This window comes from Strix uralensis, chromosome 6 (assembly GCF_047716275.1).
Source record: "Strix uralensis isolate ZFMK-TIS-50842 chromosome 6, bStrUra1, whole genome shotgun sequence".
NCBI lineage: Eukaryota > Metazoa > Chordata > Aves > Strigiformes > Strigidae > Strix > Strix uralensis.
The window spans coordinates 43,550,393-43,569,137 of record NC_133977.1 but is presented as its reverse complement, the minus strand read 5'-3'; the positions used below and the strand labels follow the sequence as shown (position 1 = coordinate 43,569,137).

Genomic DNA, 18,745 nt, shown 5'->3' with positions numbered 1-18,745 from the left:
CTCCAAAATGGCGGCCTCCCACCAAGACGGTGGGCCCCAGGGAAAGGGCTATGTGGCCACCGCCTGCCACTTGGTTTTCCAGATTTTTTCCAGAAAGTATTTTTTTGAATGTGGCATCTCCACGAGCAAAGGGTCTGTCCCAGTTTCTGTCACTGAATGTTTTACATCTTTTGCCACAGCCTGGCCAAGAAGGGAGACCTATTCCTTATAATGCAAACACATAATCCCAGAGAATGTGGTTTAAAATAAACAAATAAATAAAGCAAATTCACCAGAATTAGCTTGAGGATGCCAAGTCTTAGTCATTTTACTTCACAGACAAGTCCAGAGGCCAAACCAGAAGCTTCCAGCCAAGTTAAGCGATGGGTGAAGAGGAAAAATGGAGGTGATGGCCGACTTGAAGCCTCCGTGCCCTCCCTGAAGACACAGCAACGAGCTGCCTCCCCCAGCCCACCCGCTCCCTACTTTTTCTGGGATTTTTCCCATTTTCAGTAGGATGCTACACGGGGGTGCAGCCCACGGGCTATCTACCGGGGATGCCTCCGGGCTCCGAAGCCGAGGCCCGGCTAGCTGCGGGGTGCTGCCGGCGGGGCCGTGCCCCTCCGGGGCTGAGGGGAGGCTGGAGGCCGCCTTTCCGCCGCGGGGAGGAGGCGACGGAGGACGGCGCCTGCTTCCTCCACGTCTTTTCGAGGAAGAGGAGCGGCATCGCCCGCGGGGACCCGGACCCGGGCTCCCCGCCGCCGCCCCGTAAGTGTGACAGGGCCGGGGGTGGGATGGGGGGGGGGGGGGGGGGGGGGGTGTCTGGGGGGAGTTGTGGGGGGGCCCCGCCGGCCACTCTTCCGCCAGCGGGAAAGCGAAAGCGAAAGCGGGCGGCCCCGGTGGCAGCGGGGAGGTGTCTCGGCAGGGACCGGAGGAGTTGTGGGGAGCCCGGCTGCGAGCTGAGGGGCTGCGGCACAGGAGCTGTCGCCGGTCGCGGCGCGGCCGGCTGCCTCCGCAGGGACCCGCGGCTGCTGTGAGTTGTGTGAGTCCCGGTTTGCGTCCTCAGCCCCGGGAAGCCTCCTGTGCGCTCAGCCCGCTGGCCGCCGGTGCTCGCCCTCGCCGGGCAGCGAGCCTCGGCCTCTTTGCAGACACCCGGGCTGGTGCGGCCTTCCCCGCGGCCCCGGGGTGGGAGCGGGGTCCCCGCACGGGAGAGGGTGGCTGGGACGCGCTCCCTGCTCTCACCCGCGGAGGCGAGGGTCTGGCGCCGGCGGTTGGGCTGCTGGAGCTTCGAGCCCGGCCGGGAGCCGCGTTTTGGGTCACCCAGGCCACATGAGAAGGCTTGGCGGCACAGACCTGGGCCTCTGGATAGCTGCGGGCTGGGCTGTCCGGTGGAGAAGCTAAGTGAGGATGTTTTCCAGTTACGCTACTTTCACTTTCCTCAATCAGGAATCCGTACATAAATCAGTAAATTTTGGTTACTTGACACAAACCAGAGAGGGATTCCTGGATCACTAACCAAAGATGCCCTCAATTTCAAGCCTCGTTGTTGAATGCAACAGGTAATGGTGGTGTCCGGTAAAAACCAAGCTCAGAAACGCCCAGCCGGGTCAGGGTGCTGGGCTGCTGGCTACTCGGGTCTTGACAGTTGTTAGACAACGCTGCGTAAGAGAGTGTCTAACCCATGGTGTGAAGCCCTTTGCGCTGCCCCAGCACCCACAGGATAGATTTGCTTGGGAACCTGTGCACCTTAGCATCTGTTTCTGCATCAGTGGCCTCTGAATTTGTCTAAATTCCTTTTTTCTTTCTTCACAAAATGTTGTGACAACAGATTCCAGATTTTACAGTATCTGCTGTGTAAAGGAAGTGTTTTCATTTGTGTTAAGCAGGTTTAAGGGTTATATCTCTTAATCAAAGAGCATGGAGGATGTAGGTATGTGTATAACAATACAAAAGTAGCATAAAGGTAAGTGCATAAGTTTCAGGAGAGACAAATTCAAGTTGTGCAATGCAGAATTTCTCACGTCTCTGGTTTTTATACTTAGTAAGGAAGGAGGCTTCAGATATCCAATATATATCACTTTTACCTATAAAAAAAGCATTTACATTTAAAAATTCTTTTAGCTCAACACAGCTTCTGGTATTCCTTTCTGGTATTCTATTCTGCTGCAAAAAAAAAAGCCGATATACACAGTGGTGTTATTTTTTTCCTTGTTCCCTCAGGTTTCAATGAATTTAACAAGTCCCCAGCTATCTTTAAAAGATAATGATTTTGTAAGTATTTCCTAATGTGCTGTCTGGAAAAAGATCTGTATTTGACAATAGTATCTCTGAATGAAGTTTTGTGCTAGGACTGCTAGGTCCTAGTGCTAGCGCTGTGCTTATGAAACTTTTTGTCTCACCTTCTTCCATCCTTTAATACTTTGGACATTCCTCATTCCCACCTCCTGTTTCCATAGGGAGAGTCCCATTCCAAAGTGTCTGCATTAGAGATTCTGTTGGAATTTTCCTGTCCTACCTCATTTGCTCATCTGGCTCTGTAGAAGTTTCTTAGGGGAATTTCCTTTTTCCTGGTGCCTCCCTTGATTCAGTTCTTGCAGTGTGACAGGTAGTTTGGATGGGACTTTCCCTGGGATTTCTTGCATTTTCCTTTTTTTTTTTTTTTAATTCTTTCAGGTTGAAAACTGTTGTCTTAGACCAATTTTCAGTAAAAAACAGACATCCTTTCTTATCAGCTTCCAGCTGTGGCACGTGCATCCTCCTACTTTCCTGCACTCAATCCCTGGAGCAAAGGCTTTTTTTTTTCCGGTTTTAAGTTATACGCAGATGGGGATTTCCCTGTTGCTTAATAGGCATTTGAAACTGGACAAAGTAGTGGAAAAATTTAGTTTATATTTTATTGTTTTTAGGAAATACCCAGCATTATCAAGAGAATTGACAAGATTATCTAGTTTAGACCTTTTCCATGCCTAAATTTCATGGTTCACATTCAAGTTTTATGTAATCTTAAGTAAAAGGGAGGGATTGTTTCAACAGGTCTCTTTGGATTTTTTTTGTCTTTTCTGCAGAATATTGCAGCCATAGAAACAAAACAGAGCAGAAGAGATTTTCTCTCTTCTTGGCCTTTATCCAGTTGTAGTTTACCCATGATTGTGAATTTCTGCCCTGAAGTACTTTAATTCTGAAATGCTTCTTTTATCACCTTGCTCCTGCTTGATATTATCTTTTATTGTCCAATCTCCCTGAGTTGGAAGCATCCCGTTTTGAAATTTTTTTCTCATGAGATCTGTGAGATCTTTATACATTCTGTCAGAGGAACTGCTGAGAAAGCATATAGATAAACCTTTGAGGGTCGGATGGGCTTAGTTCCCTGTGGAAGAACATAGAGACAACCTGCTTTTATTATTTATCAAAACATTAGCCTGTGAATATTTTCAGTTGGATAGCTAGCAAATAATGATTACTGACCAGGACCTCTTTTCTTATATTTTTGTCCTGTCCAGCCATTAAAATAGTTCAGTGATTTGGCCTAAGTGTCTGAACTCATTTTTTAAAAAATATGTGGCATATGCTGTCCTCTGGCATACAGATTCTAGGAAGACTTAATTATGAAATATAATCAGTCTCTCAGAATGTTTGACTCACCTCATATCTTGCCTGCATAATTGGAGGAAAACAGCAAATGGGCACACAGGCAAAATACAATGAACTTTCATTAATGGACATATGTTGAAAACTACCATGACAAAATGCTTCATCCAACTGCAGAGTGTTGTTTTGGTTTTTTTTTTCAGTTTGAAGATTCATTTGAATTGTTTAGTGTATCTGAGTTATTGCCTAATGGGGGGGAAAACCTGTGTGCCTCTTCTTTTCTCTCCAGATTATGATAACCCCTGACTCTTTTAACACATCAGAAGATGAGATGGAAACACTTAAAAAAGAACTGAAGAAATGGAAGGCAAGTTCTATAAAGCACATAGAATCATGGAAATTAGCTGAAAGTTACTTGGAAAACTGTTAGTCCATCCTTCTAAAACCAAATCAGCTCTCCCCCAGTTGTAACATGTTTGCCTAACTTGTTCTCTATTCTTCAGTGGTACATGCTTGTGTTGATCTCAGTCGTAACTACACTTGTAAATCTAGGAAAAATATTTATCCAAAGTATTAAAAACAAACAAATTTAAAGGGCTTACTTGAGGTTTTGTTTGCTCCTGTGGAAGAAAAAAAAAATTTAAATCTTTTTCTTTTTACTATCCAGGAAAGAGTGGAAAAAGCTGAAGAAACAAAAGCTGACCTTCTTCTCTCTAAATCAAATGCTGATGAAGAGTATGTTAAAGCAGGGGAGGAGCTGATAAAGCTAAAGAACTTTCAAGAGAAACAGCATAAGGACATTATTATGTTTAGGGACTCCCGTGAGGTATGGAGTAGGCTTACTCATAGTTGTTAGTATTTGGGGAGAGTTGTGAAGGTGGTCTTGATTACAGAAAATAAGAGTAATATTCCTTTTCAGTAAACTGTCTTTACTGGTTTGCAGACCAGTAGAATGTTCTACACAGTTTTTCAGTGGCAGATTAAGAACTGGTGCAATAAAAAAAAGTCATGGCAATGTTGGGAGAGTGAAGGCAAAACTGAGACCTTTTGTATAGAAGATGAAGACTGACAAAACCAGCCTTCCTCTTCCAAGATTCTCCACTAATGGATGAGTTTCAGTTTTGTGTGATGCAGATAAAATTGAAAGGGTTGATTCCACTGCTTTGTCAACTCCCAGCCCGTTTTGTAAAACATTACAACACCCAAGGGATTAGCATTTAAGTGACAGTGAGCTGGACAACAGCCAGAACCTGTTTGAAGAGGGGTCTTCTTTCTAGAACTAATTGGTTCTAAAGCTAATTTGTTCATTACCTCAACGTGCCATGTGCAGTCGTTGGTACAGTAATAGGGTAAGTTTCCATAGGCTGTCAAGGAGGTGGTTTCAGTGAAGTTTGGTTTGGCCTGTAAATCACTGCTGAGAAATTATGGTTTTGATATTACAAGCTATTAAAATATAATGAATAGGTTAGGTACATTCAGGTTGGCGTGAGATTTTCCAAAAGCTGGTTTTGTTTGTACAATAATAAATGTTTGTATTTAATACCCAGAAGAGGTCATTATCATCATCTGGCTTTTTGTTTTCCATTATCTTCAGTTGATGGGAACTGGTATAGCTGTCTCAAGTGGTTAATGACTTTAAAGGAGCCATCTTCTAATTGTGGATGACTGGAGCTAACTACATCTGCTGTTTCCTTCTCATTCTGTTGTGTTCCCTGTCCAGGAAATACTGGATTTAGTTACCTGGGCTTTTGCCTGTTTAGGATTTATTGATGTGGAGGAAGTATGTAGCAGATAGGAGGTAGAAGAGATGTTTCTCTTCCTTGCTGAAGAAGTATAAAGAGGGAAGAGTAGCAGTGTGTCAGAAACTGTCCTCACCTGGTAAACTTCTCAGAAAAGGGAGTAACATTTACTAAGGTCACACGTGGTACAAAAATTAAAATGTTTGTCTGTTGACATAGGCCTGTGTAAGGAACTGACATAACTGTGAAAAGTGCTGTGCAATTTATGATGCACTGTATGTGCTTGGAAACACTAATGCCTCTTTTCAAAACCCTCTTACTGTAATTTATTTTGGCTGAAACCTCTCCTCAGTGAGTGAATTTACCTTGCAGATAGTTAAAGCTATGCAAAAAATGTATCATGCGTGGCTGTCACGTAGAATAATTAGAAGTTGAAACAGTTTCTAATGTCTACAGATTTTGCTGACATATATTTTTGTCTTCTGTGCATTTAATTTTGCATTTAATACTTTTTGGGCTGTAGAGAGAACTCTGTGCACTAAACCAAGAAAACGCTGAGCTGAAGAAAGAAATTGAAAAGCTCAAAGAAGACCTTGCAGAATGTCGTTCAGTGCTTTCACAGGATGGTCAAGTAAAGTTTGAAATATTTTGCAGTTTGTCTTTTGGAAGGGCACATTTTTATGTTGTTGGTTCTAGACTGCTGGGGCCAGTTGTTCAGCACTTGAACCTCTACTGATTTCAATATAAAATATAGCTTGAAGTTTTATTTTCTTATTTTACCTGGAAGATAATGTGAAGCAAGCTAAGGATATGGAAATAAATACAAGTATGTGAGATATTGAAAACATGAGGGATGAAGACAAGCAGAAAATTATTAGGTGGATGACACCGGAATAAAAAATACACATAGCATTAGTAATTCTCAAGTACTCTCATTTTATATTTCTTGGGCAAAAGGATAGAAGAAAGGGAATAAATCCATTATATGGCAAATGTAGCATTTATTTTAACCTATACTGAGCTTGACTTGATTATAGCCTCTCTCATGTTACTCCAAATCAGAAATAACTCAATTTAAAGCCAGGTAAATATTAGTGATACTAAATAGATTTAAACTCAGGTTCCAAAGTGCCTTTTGGTGAAACTGCTGCAGATTCTGGGATGTTCAGAAATTGGAACTTCTCCGGCTGAAACTTCAGCTTTTAAAAACCCGTTTTCATTACGAATTGGAACAAAACCAAGTATTTTGGGGAATTTACAGTAAGATGAAAACTGTGATCATTTTTTGTTTATACGGAGATTGAAACTCTGCCCAAGTGTTACCTTGTTTAGTGTTCACAATATTATGATATTAGCTTTAGATTTCTAAATTACATTTCTAAGTTTAGGAGATGTCAGTTAAGTCCAGCCTCCTAAATTTCCTATGCAGTCGTTGCACAGGGCAAGGCTCCTCTAGAAGGAGATTCTGTGTGAACAGGGGCCTACACCCAGTGTCTGAATTATCTTTAGGAAGAGTGACTCTCTTTCCATTGGCTGTAGAGGGAATGGAAGGAAAGTGGGCTCACAGATCAGATGCTAGTTTCAAAGATAGGTGGCAGAAATGCTTTCATTATTCTGGTTATTTTGTCTTGACATAAACAGGATTTTTCTTCTACACAGGGTTTTATTGTGAAATAGTTATATAAAGGGGAAGAAAACCCCTCAAGTCTATCAGAGCAGCCTTTCCTAACCAATGTTTGCATGAACAGTTTTAATCTACCCTAGTTATAAAACACTTGGATATTCTTACCTATTTTACTAAGATGGCGACATACGAAACTATAAAGGCTGTTTATTCACAGACTTCCCATTCCTGTAGAGCAGTGATGGATTAGGCAAAAATAAATGACAGCACAGGTGACTCTGATACTTGCATTTTGCAAATTTTAGATACCAAAACTATTCTGCTTCTGCGGGTGGAAATCCCTGTGAACTCAGTTGAATTTTTACTGTGTATCATCAAGTTAATCAAAGGGAAAAAAGAAACCAAACATCTCATTGACAAAAATTCCAGGAATAGACAAGTACAACTAGTCAGTTTAGTTAAGAGTTACACCTGTTTTACCAGCCATGACTTCAGTCTGCCTGACTGTTAGACGTTAAAAAAACCCCAAATATATGTAGCACTTCAAGGAAAGACTACCATTCATTTTTGTGTTCTGCAGTAAATTACAGAAATTACTTTTTTTTTCCCTATCTTGATTCTAAAATATTAGATTAAAAAAAAGGTAGCAGAAATGAAAGTGAAGTTCACTCACATGGAAGACATGACGGATGATAATCCAGATATGAATACGCACTGTGTTTTTGGTGTAACTACAAAAATCCCATTCAGACTGAATCAAAACCAGGCTCTGATTACTTTTGAAGATGAAGAAGGTATGTTGCATATTTTAAGAATAAAATTAATGTCTCTGATGTATTTTATTGCCAGAGGGAAAAGATTTACACAGACATTTTGGGAAAAAAAAATTGATGACAGCCAAAGAAAGAATACTCAGAGAACCTTTCACTATTATGATACCAATCAGTAGAAGAAAATTCTTGTGAGCGCTCTGCATGTTTTTGTTGGATTACCAGACTTCTGCTCTCAGCTAATACAAACAATACTTTGTGTTTGAAATTGGGAATATGTTTCTACCTCACAGAGTATTGTCAAGAATGATTCAAAATGTTTTGACAGCAGAATTTGATTATTTTCTTTACTCTGGGCAGTACCTTATGCTGACAGCAGTTATGATGGTTAAGGGTACACATCAGATGATGGGTAGATCTGAGAGGACAGAGGGATGGTGCAGTCTGGAACTTGCCTGCTTCCCGCTGAGATGCTCACTGCTCCGACAGCCTGGTGCCTGCCTGCAAGGAGCCTGCAGGCAGTCTGGCTGGGCCTGCTTAGTGGGTGACTCAGTTACACAAGGATATTCCAGATAGAAAGCTGGTGTCCGATTCATTTCTTTCAGCTGAAATCTAACCACTCAGAGGCATTCTCTGCACCTGGTAGTCATGTGGTTTTCATCTAAAGATATTTTAAATGAAATACAAGAAGTCTGGTATTAATATGTGATACAGTGAGAGCATCTTTTGACAGCATAAGGATTCTGCTATTCTATCCTACTCTAAAGATTGTATATATTTTACCTGTTGCCTATAACCAGTGAGATTTTATGCCTGTAGACATGGATAGTGGGATCTGGTTGCCTAACTGTTATTTATTTCTCCTTTATTGATGCAAAGGGAGATTTTGCTTAAGAGTATGGGGAATAGTTTTTGTTTTATAATGATTAAACAAGGCTTTTCATACTCAAAAACTTGTGATTTTCCTTAGTTGCCCAGAGACTGATAAAAATGGGTAAGCATACTGTGAACCTGGACAACAAAACAGCAGATGTGAGAGTGAAGCCTTTTACACTTGACATGGGAATCAGATTTGAGGTAATCAACTGAAATATGAAACTATAAAGATATGAACTTGCACTACTTAAAAAGCTTTAAGTTCAGGTTTCTTGGGTGTTTTCAGTCACAAAGTGCACAAAAAAATTATTTTTTAGCTCCATGTCACTATATCTGGAAAGAAGATCAACGTTTCAGAAATACCTGAGCTATCCATTCCTGAAGACTGGATGAGAGACAAATTAGAGCTGAATTTCTACAAATCTGAACTGGGAGGAGGAGGAGAAGTAGAAAATGTGAGCTATGACAAGCCATCTAGAACAGCTGTTATTACATTCCTCACACCTGGAGGTATAGTATGTAATATTTTGTTAGCTAGATGTACAGGCTCTATTGTCCATTCTGCATTCCATTCCATTCCATATTACATTCTCTGTTAACCACTGAATGTAGCAAATGCTTCCCACGGAGAGTTAAGTAGATCTGGAAAAGATGTGGGTTCACCCACACATCCGTAAATAAAGCAGTATTTCATCATATTCCTTTTTGATCAAACATGACCTGTTATGCAGTTTATGAGCTTTCTTTCTTTCTTAACTTTGTCGAAAACCTATTTTTTCTTTGCATTGCTGGACACTTATATTGCAGAAAGAAAATTAGGAAAATGTGTTTGATTTTAGCTCTTGTTTCATGACAATGAAGTTGGACAGGCATTCAGATTGCCCAACTGTACGAAATTCTGTGAAGATGAGTGGAGCCACATCCATTTAGAACAGCTGCTTTAGATTTATTTGAGAAGCTTTTGTGGGTATTTAATGATTTTGCTTTTTTGGAAATGACAAACTTTTTTCAAAATGCATATGAAGAATCTACAAGTGTGCTATCATATATTACTTTCCAAATCCATATAGGTCTGTTTTTCGGTATGCTTACAAAGTGCATTTTAGATTACATTACTCTTACTCCTCTTTTTCTCATTCTCCATTACAGCAGCTAACAGCTTCGTGAGATGTACCAAATATCCTTTCTTTGTAAATGGAAGGTGCTGTAGGCTTTCTGTGTCCCCAAACACCGATGTACACTTGGAAAAGTTTCAGGTAAGAGAATCTAATCCAGGCTAACCCCTAAATTGAAAAGGTACGTGGGAAATACGAGGTACAGGCAGAATTTTCAGCGCTGAGGACTGCAGAGACTTTTGTGTCATGCACTTTATGAAACTTAATAGCAAGTGTGAGTCTGCTATATGCTGCTCCGCTGATAATCTTAGGTTTTGCAGTGTGAAAGCTATAATTTATTTTAAAAGGGTGTGCATGTCTTTCCTTGATCAAATTATATCATTACTTACCATAATGTCTGTGCTAGACAGGAGACAGATACTGAATTGTTTGTGAAGTAGGTTAATAGTAGACACAACGTTTTTTGCAGTCACAAAGCGCTGTCGTACTCATCCCTAATGAGAGGCCTTGTTGATAGTCTCAGCAGAGACCCTTGTTGTTCTATGAAACATATGCTCATTCATTTTTTTTCATTCATTCAACCCAAATAATGACTTCTTTTCCTGAAACACCAGTCTGCTTGCTCATCATATTCTCACTGAAATTGTCTTCTACTTTGTATGAATAGATTGTAATCAAGTCAGTATTGTGTATATAATCAGGCCTTTATAATTAAAGCATTGGCTAGAGCGCGTGTGTTTATGCGATACAGCAGCATTCTTTGCAGGTGTGTATCATGTATTGGCATGGATTTTTATGGAGTGATGCTGCCTCGAGTCATCAGAGATCCCCAAATCCAGTGTGTGTGTGCATTAAGGAGTGTAGGACACGGGCTAAGGAGGCTGGGTGCATTGCCTGTTGAACTCGGTAGCATATGATGGAGTTCAGAACTCCTGCTCTTTTCAGTGACAGAAATACACCACACTGTCCAAAGTCTTAAAATGTAATCAAAGATCCTAGCCACATCTGATCAAGAAAATGTTTATTTCCAGTATTTGTCAGTTCCTTTGGATGTACGTGCAACAGCTGATGTGTAATCCAAGTTTGTTTTTCTTTCCTCAATAGCTCTATTGTGGGATTTCTAGGAAGACCATTCTGTTGAAGGGAATTCAAGAAATGGAAGATGATGAGGAAAGTGTACAGGACATGATCGAAATTCATTTTCAAAAGCCCAGTAATAGTGGTGGGGAAATAGAGAAAATCAAATATGTATCAAAAGGAGTAGCATGTGTTTGTTTTGAGGAGGATACTTAGAATGCCATATAGAAAATTATAGCTTGAACTCTTGAAGTTCTCCATTTTTGCTTCATCAGAGGCACAGGAAGTTATGCGGACATTGTGCTTTAATGTTCTGAAATTTATACTTGTAAAAGAAGAACTACCTGTCTTTCTGATTTGTGTAACGGCACAGACTTTGCACAGGAATTCAGTAAAACTCACTGCTTTGTGTTCCAAAGGTTCCTGATTAGTCATAGAAAAAGCCTTTACCAGCACTTGAAACTTAATCAAAGATTACTTTCTGAAAATTTGTATCTTGCAAATTTTTAGATCGGTCACAGATACTGCAGTGTGGGATAAATCTACTCCTTCTCACATTTTGTTTACAAAAGCCACATGTAATCCCAATCAAAAGCGTCTTCACACACCTGCTTCTTGAGTAGCTCTGGCAAACTCCAGTCCTGCTAAGCTTGCTGTGTGCTGCTGTAACTCAGATACCAGAAAGCAGTTATCCTGTAATTTCATAAAATCCATGTTATCAAATTAGTGATAAAATTAAAATAGAAAAAGGGAGAGTGTGAAAACACCACAGATTTACTCAAGAAATTGCACCTTATAAGAAGTGCCACAGCAGTAATACTGCTTTTAGCTGTTGAAACGCTGTTACTTCTAGCGCCTGATACAAACTCTGCTTGAGCTTCTGATGAGTTAATAACCTGGTTTATTGTTTGGTTTTAAGATTTGCTTTTACAATTGCATTTTTCCTCATTTTTGTCCATGATTTTGCTTACTTTAAAGTATTACAGTTAAGAATTGAGATGATTCTTTGTCTGAAACAGATTGCTTTGTAACAATGCTGGGGAAAGAGGTTGATGGTGAACGCTGTGTCCGTTTTGGTGCGTGTGACTGGCCAGGCTGCTGGCTCTGGGAGGGTATGTGGAGAGTGGTCAGTTGGAAAAAGTCATAAAGTTTAGGGCAAATTAATTTTTCGGTGTGTAAAGTCCCCCTTTTGTTTCCAGTTCATCCTTCCAGTTGTCATTGTAAAAAGATCTTTGAAATAAAATGGAAATGCAAAGTCAGAGAAGGATTTATTTTCCAAGAAGGAATGTTTTTCCTTTTCTGCTGTCATCCTTTTTATTTGCTATGCTTGGGGGCTGAAAGGGTTTGGCAACAATAATCATAACTTCAAAGTAGCATGGGTCTAACATTGAAAATAACTTTTTTGCATAGTATTTGACATCTTAGTATGCAGGAAAAGGACAGTGCACGAAACTAGTGCAAGAAGAACACTACAGATATACCTCAGGTATTATTTTTCTAAAGAAACTGTTAGTAGGCAATAGGTGCAGTTGAATATGGGGAACTAAAAGGCTGCCAGCACCACAGTTGATTTTTCATTTACTGTTGGGTGAGATACGTGTGACTGTAGCACCTCTTACTGTTTAGTGCATGCACAGCCATAGCTTGATTACATGACAATTATGAAATAATTAGAAGAAAGTAGTAGTACTGGAGTATTTATGGAGATTGCATACTTCTGCATGTAACAGCCTTAAAATGTTGGTAAGATCAGATGCCTTGAAAAGAAAGTGGGGAAAAGCCTGATGAAGTTAAAAAACGTCATGAATTTGAACCATACCTCACTGATAAGTGTTGAGAAGTAAATCCTGAAAAACGGGAAGAAGTTTAAAAGTCTTGTAAGGTATCACAGTGTGTGGGAGTGGTGAGAAGCTACAGGTTTTAAGTACATAAAATGAGATTTTAAGTAACATTTTAAGACAATCAGTATTTGTAAATGTCTCGGTTTTCTCTTGATTATACTGTTTAAATTTTAAAGCAGTAGTGGTGCCACATAAAGGCTGGAAAACTCTTTTAATAATGAAAAGCAATACAGAATTTAGGTGATGTTTCTAGAAATGGCAATATCCTTCTTTTTACCTACTGGAGTGAAGTTATCTTTGGAAGTTTGAAGAAAAGCTGTGACTTTTTCATACCTGTGCTACCTGCAGGTCCTGGCGGGGAGCCGGCCGGTACTGCGCCCCGCTGAGGGGACACGGTGAAGGGGGTATCGGGCGGTGGTGGGGGAACGACCAGCAAGCCCAGACACCGGCCGATTTTTTGTGAAAATCGGGGTATTACTTCCGAGCTGCCGGGTGGAGGCCCCCCCCGCCGCCGGAACGCAGGGCCCGCCGTTTCGCTTTCCGTTTCGCCGTCAGGCCGGGGCGGGCCGAGCCCTCCCGCCCCTCAGTGCCCCCGCAGCGGAGGCGGCGGCCCGGGCCTGGCCGCCGCTCGGGAGACAGCCGCCGCCCTCCACAGGGGCCCCCGGGAGCCCCACCTCGGCGGAGCGACGGCCATGGCAAGTCCCTGCGGAGGGCGGGGAGGGGGGCGGGAAGGGCCAGGGGGGGAGCGCCGCCGTCCCGTGTGGGACCGGGGCGGCGGGAGGCTGCGTCGCTCCCAGGGGAAGGGCCGGGAGGTTTCGGGGAAAGGGCGGGGGACGCTGCCGTGAGGCCCGGGGAGAGCCCGGGCTTTCCCGCCTCGGAGCCGCCTCACAGCGGCGCTCCCGGGGCCTTCCCGCCTCCGGAGCCCCCTCACAGCGGCGCTCCCCGGGCCTGCGGGCTGGTCCCGCCAGCCGGGGTGGAGAGAGCGGCCTGTTCCTGCCCCGCTTGTTAAAAGCCTCAGGGGGTTGAAAGTAACGGCGGCATGAAGGGAACGAGTGAATCGTGGCCGGCCCACGCTTGGCTCTCGCACGGAAGAAATAGTCGGTGCTCGCACAGCAACACCGTCTGCCGCGGCCTGCTGTCCTGGCCCCCCAGTTAGTGGTAGCTACAGGTCTGATTTCCCTCTCACTAGTATTAATATTTCCATTTATTAAATAACAGCAAGAACCGATGATTAATGGTTGGACTAGATGATTTTCAAGGTCTTTTCCAACCTAGATGATTCTGTGATGAGGGCTGTGGGTAAGTATTCATACCCGTTCTCTTGTCAGCGTTGATCCATGTAGCAGATTTGCCAAGAAACGTGAAAATGAGCGGGAGGATGCTGCGGTCCACAGCGACCAGCGTCGCTGTGCTCCTCTCCCCGACCTGCCCGCACCTCTCGCAGCCCCATATTTCTCTCTGGCAGCAGTCACTGAACGCAGACGCGCCTTAGAAGCGATTCAGCTCAAACGAAGTGTATGTTCACGGGGTTTTTTTCTAACCCCAATAGTAGGCACGAGCGTTGCTCCAAAATACCAGCTGGCAAGGTGCGAGATGCTGTCTGGCAGCTGAGCGCTCCCGCTCGTGCAGGGGCTGCATCGGCTGAGTGAAGCGTGAGAAAATCCTGTGTAAAGCGCTGTCAATCTTGGAAGCACCCTGTTTATATTCTCTTCATGTTGTCTCATTAGTGCAGAAACTTGCTTTCACACGAACATTACCACCAAAATAATTGCCTAATATAATTAAAGCTCCTGGCTCTTTAAATTTGATGGGTGATAAAAGAAGGCCTCATGCCTTTATGAATTAAAAGCTTGCATGGCTGCACAGTCTCACTGAATCTGCCTCCTCGCTCCCTTCAGAAACGCCGCGGTGGTGGTCTACAAGGCATTCGCCCCCGGCAGCACATTCTGCAGGCTTTGTAATTGCTGTGCTGGCCCTAATGTTTTATGCAGGCCCAGAAGAAACTTTGTAAGAGAAGTCTAAAGAATTTAGATGGAGTGACTGACCTTGAGTACAGTCGCTCTGAAGTTATTGACAGGTCATTCCCGTGAACGCTGCCATGCAAACATACTAAATTATTTTCTTTCTTCCAAAAAGTCAGTGAACTGTTACAAATTTTACTCAGTGTTCCACCATTTGCAGTAATTTTGCTGTGATATTCCCAGTGAAATATTACTGTTTATGTCTGTGCAATAAGAATGGAAAGAAAATATGCTTTTCTTAACAAGTTGTGGATGCGAATCCTATTTAGGATGGGTTTCATGTTTGCAGCATTGGGAGGTTTGGCTTTGATGAAAATCATGTGTGTAGTTAGTTGTTTTATGCACTGCGAGTCTCAGATGACTGGGATTAAGTTCCAATTTAACAAGGTTATCCATTTAATAAGTGGAGAGAGATGAGTCAGGGCACAACCCTAGATCCCAGCTCTCATGAATTTAACAAGTAAGGACAGTGTGAATCTGACCCCTACACTCTGAAAAGAATCCTTACTGAATGGTACACGCAATTAAAATTTTTCATTCTCTTCAGATTTTGAATATTAGAATCAGAGGAAACAACCTTATCGGTGTGACACTGGACCTTTCATTTGAGAAACTTAAATTTCGTTCTAATTTTTACTGTTCTGAGAAAAGAAGATACTGAGAGAGCGTGAATTATACTTGAGAGTCAGGCTGCTTTCTACTGCACAGTAATGTGAAGGTGCCTGAGGGAGTCTGGCGTTCACGGAAATCTGATTCAGCAATCTTCTTAATTGCCTGCTCGGTGCATGTGTTGTCTGTGCAAAAGGAAGGAGGGTCACTGCAGCGCCGAGGGTGAATGTGGGTAACCTGGGTAAGCTCTCTGGGAGGTTGGGTGCTCTGTGAGGTTACAGCGTGCTGTGTCTCTGTGCGCAGGCAACAGGACAAGCTGCTAAATCGGCAAGGACAGTTGTCATCACTGGTGTTCCAGATGGCCTTCTGCACAATGACATCATGGCTGACATCCTGACGATTCATTTCCAAATGTCGAAGAATAATGGTGGAGACGTGGAAGAAGTGGTCTATCCAACAAGGAAAAAAGGAGTTGCATTTGTAACTTTTGAAGACCAAGAAGGTATTTAGCTTACTCTACTATAGTAAATACAGCTGTCTCCTAAAGAACTAGCCCTAGAATGTTAACCCTAAAACTAATAATTTTAAATTGTTTACTGATACTAGGATTTCATAGAACTGGGAGAGTAATGCCTGTCCTTTAGTCAGTCAAAATTTTAGGATTTTATTTCTGTTCGTTGAAGTCACGACTCTGAACAAGTTTCATGCAAAGCGTTTGTTATGTTTGTTTTTAGGAATAAATTTATACTGTGCATAACAGATAGAATTTTTGTAGTCAGGCTTTTGAGCATAAATCTCTGCCAGTTAATGTTCTAAGAAGACGGGCTTCTGTCCCTCTCTGAACAATTTGAGTAATACATAAAATATTAGGCCAGAGTATTGAATTGCCTGTGCGTATGTATGGGAAATTGTTAGGGAAAGCATCAAGAGAAAAACACCCGTGAAGAGTTCTGCCATCAGACTTGCAAGGACACGTTATCTTACGGCTCAACAAGTGAATGTGGCTTTCTCTTTAGTTGTAGAGAGTGTTCTAAAGAAGGATGAACATCGGCTAGAAGACAAGAGGCTGTCCAGATACTACCCGCTGAAAGTAACCCGTTACTGTGAAAACGTAAGCTCATTCATAGCTTACCTAGTTGTACTTCCATTGCTGTGTTAACCATTACTTAACTTCTCTAATTCAAAATCCTAGGTCTTCAGCTCTGTCACGTCTGTCCTCAATATGTCTATTTTCAAAGATCAATTTGTTTTAGAAGATCTGATACAAGAACTTAAAAAGAAGAGCACAGCTTTGAGCTTTGGGCCTTTGCAATCTAATGGGCACATTTCTGTTCAAGGGTCATTTCCAGCAATCAAATTGCTAAGAGACTTTCTCTTACTGAAAGCAAAATCCCTTTCAGAGGAGGACAAAAAAGAAGAAAGTCAGTCCCATCAGAGACCACGGAGGAGGCTACAGCAACACAGACTTACCATGAAGACGAGTAATTCCGTTCATGATGAGGATGGGGAAAAACAGGTGGTTGTTCTTGACACAGATACATATCACTACATGAAGTACCTTTTTCCCAGGATATTTGTAGTAAATGGTAATGTTGTAGTTTCTGACATCACTGATGGTGATATAACTACAGTGTATATTGAGAATGCTGGAAGTAGGTCTGATGCTGGACAGGTATTAAGAGTCAAAGAGAAAATTGAAAATCAGTCTATAAAACTCCATGAAGTTTTACGTAAAGAAAAGATCTACTTTAAGGAGCACACCAGAGATGAAAGGCGGAGATATAAATTGGCCTGTAAAAGTCTAAAGCCCTATTACCCTTCTGTTTTGGTCATTCCTTATGATACTCACATTGACATTATAGGAGATGCTCAGGAGATTTTTGATTTTACAAAGGATGTGAGCAGTAAGGTTCAGAGCCTGTTGCAACGCAGGTAGAAAGTTAGTGTTCGTGGTGTTTACACACTGTGCTTCTGATAGAGGTGGTTCGACCTGTGCACCTCTGGCTCACTGCAGATCTGTTGCAGTTCTCCCACCGCAGGCTGGGCCGTCTGCACGCCAGGGTGAACGAGCCCATTCCCCCCAAATACCAAATTAAGTTCAGAACAGGAAATAAATGATCTCTGTATCTCTCATGAGCTTAGAGACCAAAGAAGTTAGGCCTCTGTCTAGGTACAGCCTCCTTTTTCCTTTTTTGGGCTGCATTTCGAGCACATGCGCGCTTATCTTGCTGTCAGGGACTGTATGATGAGGACAGAATTTTTTTAAAGAGTTCTCATTAGCACAAGAAGTCAGACTGACCAAGCTGGGTGAGCCAGAGCCAACCTGATATGAAATACTGCATTGAAGCTGAGTTTTGTTTCTTCGTGCAAGGAGATGACCACTGAAAACAGGACTGGTGGCCTTTTTCTGTTGCCTGTATCTGCAGAAGGAAGTTCTTACAGAGGTGCGTGAACAAGACAGAGCTTTGACACTTGAGGGGATGGAATGCTTATTGAATTTCCAGGCTTGTCATGTCCCAAGAAAGACCTTAGAAGATGGCATTGGAAGTTGTTGACAGCAGAAAATAAGCGAGTTTGTTTTCATAGGAGCAATAACGGGTTTTTTTCCAGCTGTAACGGCATCTGCAGCATCGCTTGACAGCATGTTATTTAGACATGAAAGTATACCCGAAGTTTTGATGTGAAAATCTTGGAACATTTAGACTTTCGAATCAGATTCTGTTTATGCAAATATGTTTCTCTATCCACTACAAGGGTCCAAATGCCCATCCTAGTTTAGCCTTTATTTTGTGATATCAGTGTGTTCAGAATACTTTGTCAAAACATACAGAGCACCAGCTCGTTTGTCTTATGTGCAGGAAAAGTTTAAAGTTTTTTTATGCCATTAAAGAAATTAGTTATACAAAATATCGTGTCTGTGTTCTTTTAACCAACCCCCAGACTTTTGGTTGAAAGCCCAAACCTAAAGCCTAAGAAATGCTTTAGGCATTTTCTTGTCATGACTGATTATCCATTGCAATTATGCCAATGAAAGATAAAGTTGTTAAACTAGTGACAGTGCTGTGTGTTAAAATACACTGTCAAAGTGGGAAGATGATGAGCTTAAGTACTTTGCTGAATTGGAAGGGGGGGAGTAGTAAGTATTTAAAGCATTAAGTCTTTAATCTCTTCCAAATTCCCTTGTAGGTTCACCAAGGGGGCTGGAGGGGGGGGGGTGAAGACCAGTGCCCACAGTCAGGCCCTGGAAGAGCCCCTCTTCTGCTCCCTGCGGGGCGCAGGGCTGTTTGGGTGCTCCCCGTAGGGCTTAAACAACGATGGGAAGTTTTTCAACCTTGTAAGAGAGAAAATCCTCCATGAAGGATAATCCTTTAATGAAATTAGTGCTCTTTACTAGTGTCCTGATTGGTCTTCTCTGAAGAGCCTCATTTTTTTCTGACTCAGCATTAGTATTTCCTGTTCACTTCAATAAATGTTAAGGGCTAGACTGGTAAACCAGTGGCACTGGT

General features: G+C 42.2%; 1 protein-coding gene across 6 annotated transcripts; it reads left to right on the top strand.

Annotated features, from left to right (window-relative positions):
• Positions 1-625: 625 nt before the first annotated feature.
• Positions 626-18,146, top strand: LOC141945511 (uncharacterized). Of its 6 annotated transcripts, none has more exons than XM_074873840.1 (13): positions 872-1,012; positions 1,426-1,538; positions 2,200-2,250; positions 3,857-3,934; positions 4,235-4,393; positions 5,830-5,937; positions 7,562-7,724; positions 8,671-8,777; positions 8,894-9,086; positions 9,726-9,832; positions 15,543-15,741; positions 16,256-16,350; positions 16,432-18,146. In XM_074873840.1, exons 2-13 carry the CDS (start codon positions 1,530-1,532, stop codon positions 17,173-17,175), a joined length of 2,013 nt encoding a protein of 670 aa, XP_074729941.1. In that variant the 5' UTR covers positions 872-1,012; positions 1,426-1,529; the 3' UTR covers positions 17,176-18,146. The 6 variants fall into 6 exon arrangements, with proteins under 6 accessions (XP_074729945.1, XP_074729941.1, XP_074729940.1 ...); XM_074873839.1 differs by having other exon boundaries at positions 872-1,021; XM_074873844.1 differs by lacking the exons at positions 872-1,012; positions 1,426-1,538 and adding an exon at positions 626-747.
• The last annotated feature ends 599 nt before the right edge of the window (positions 18,147-18,745 follow it).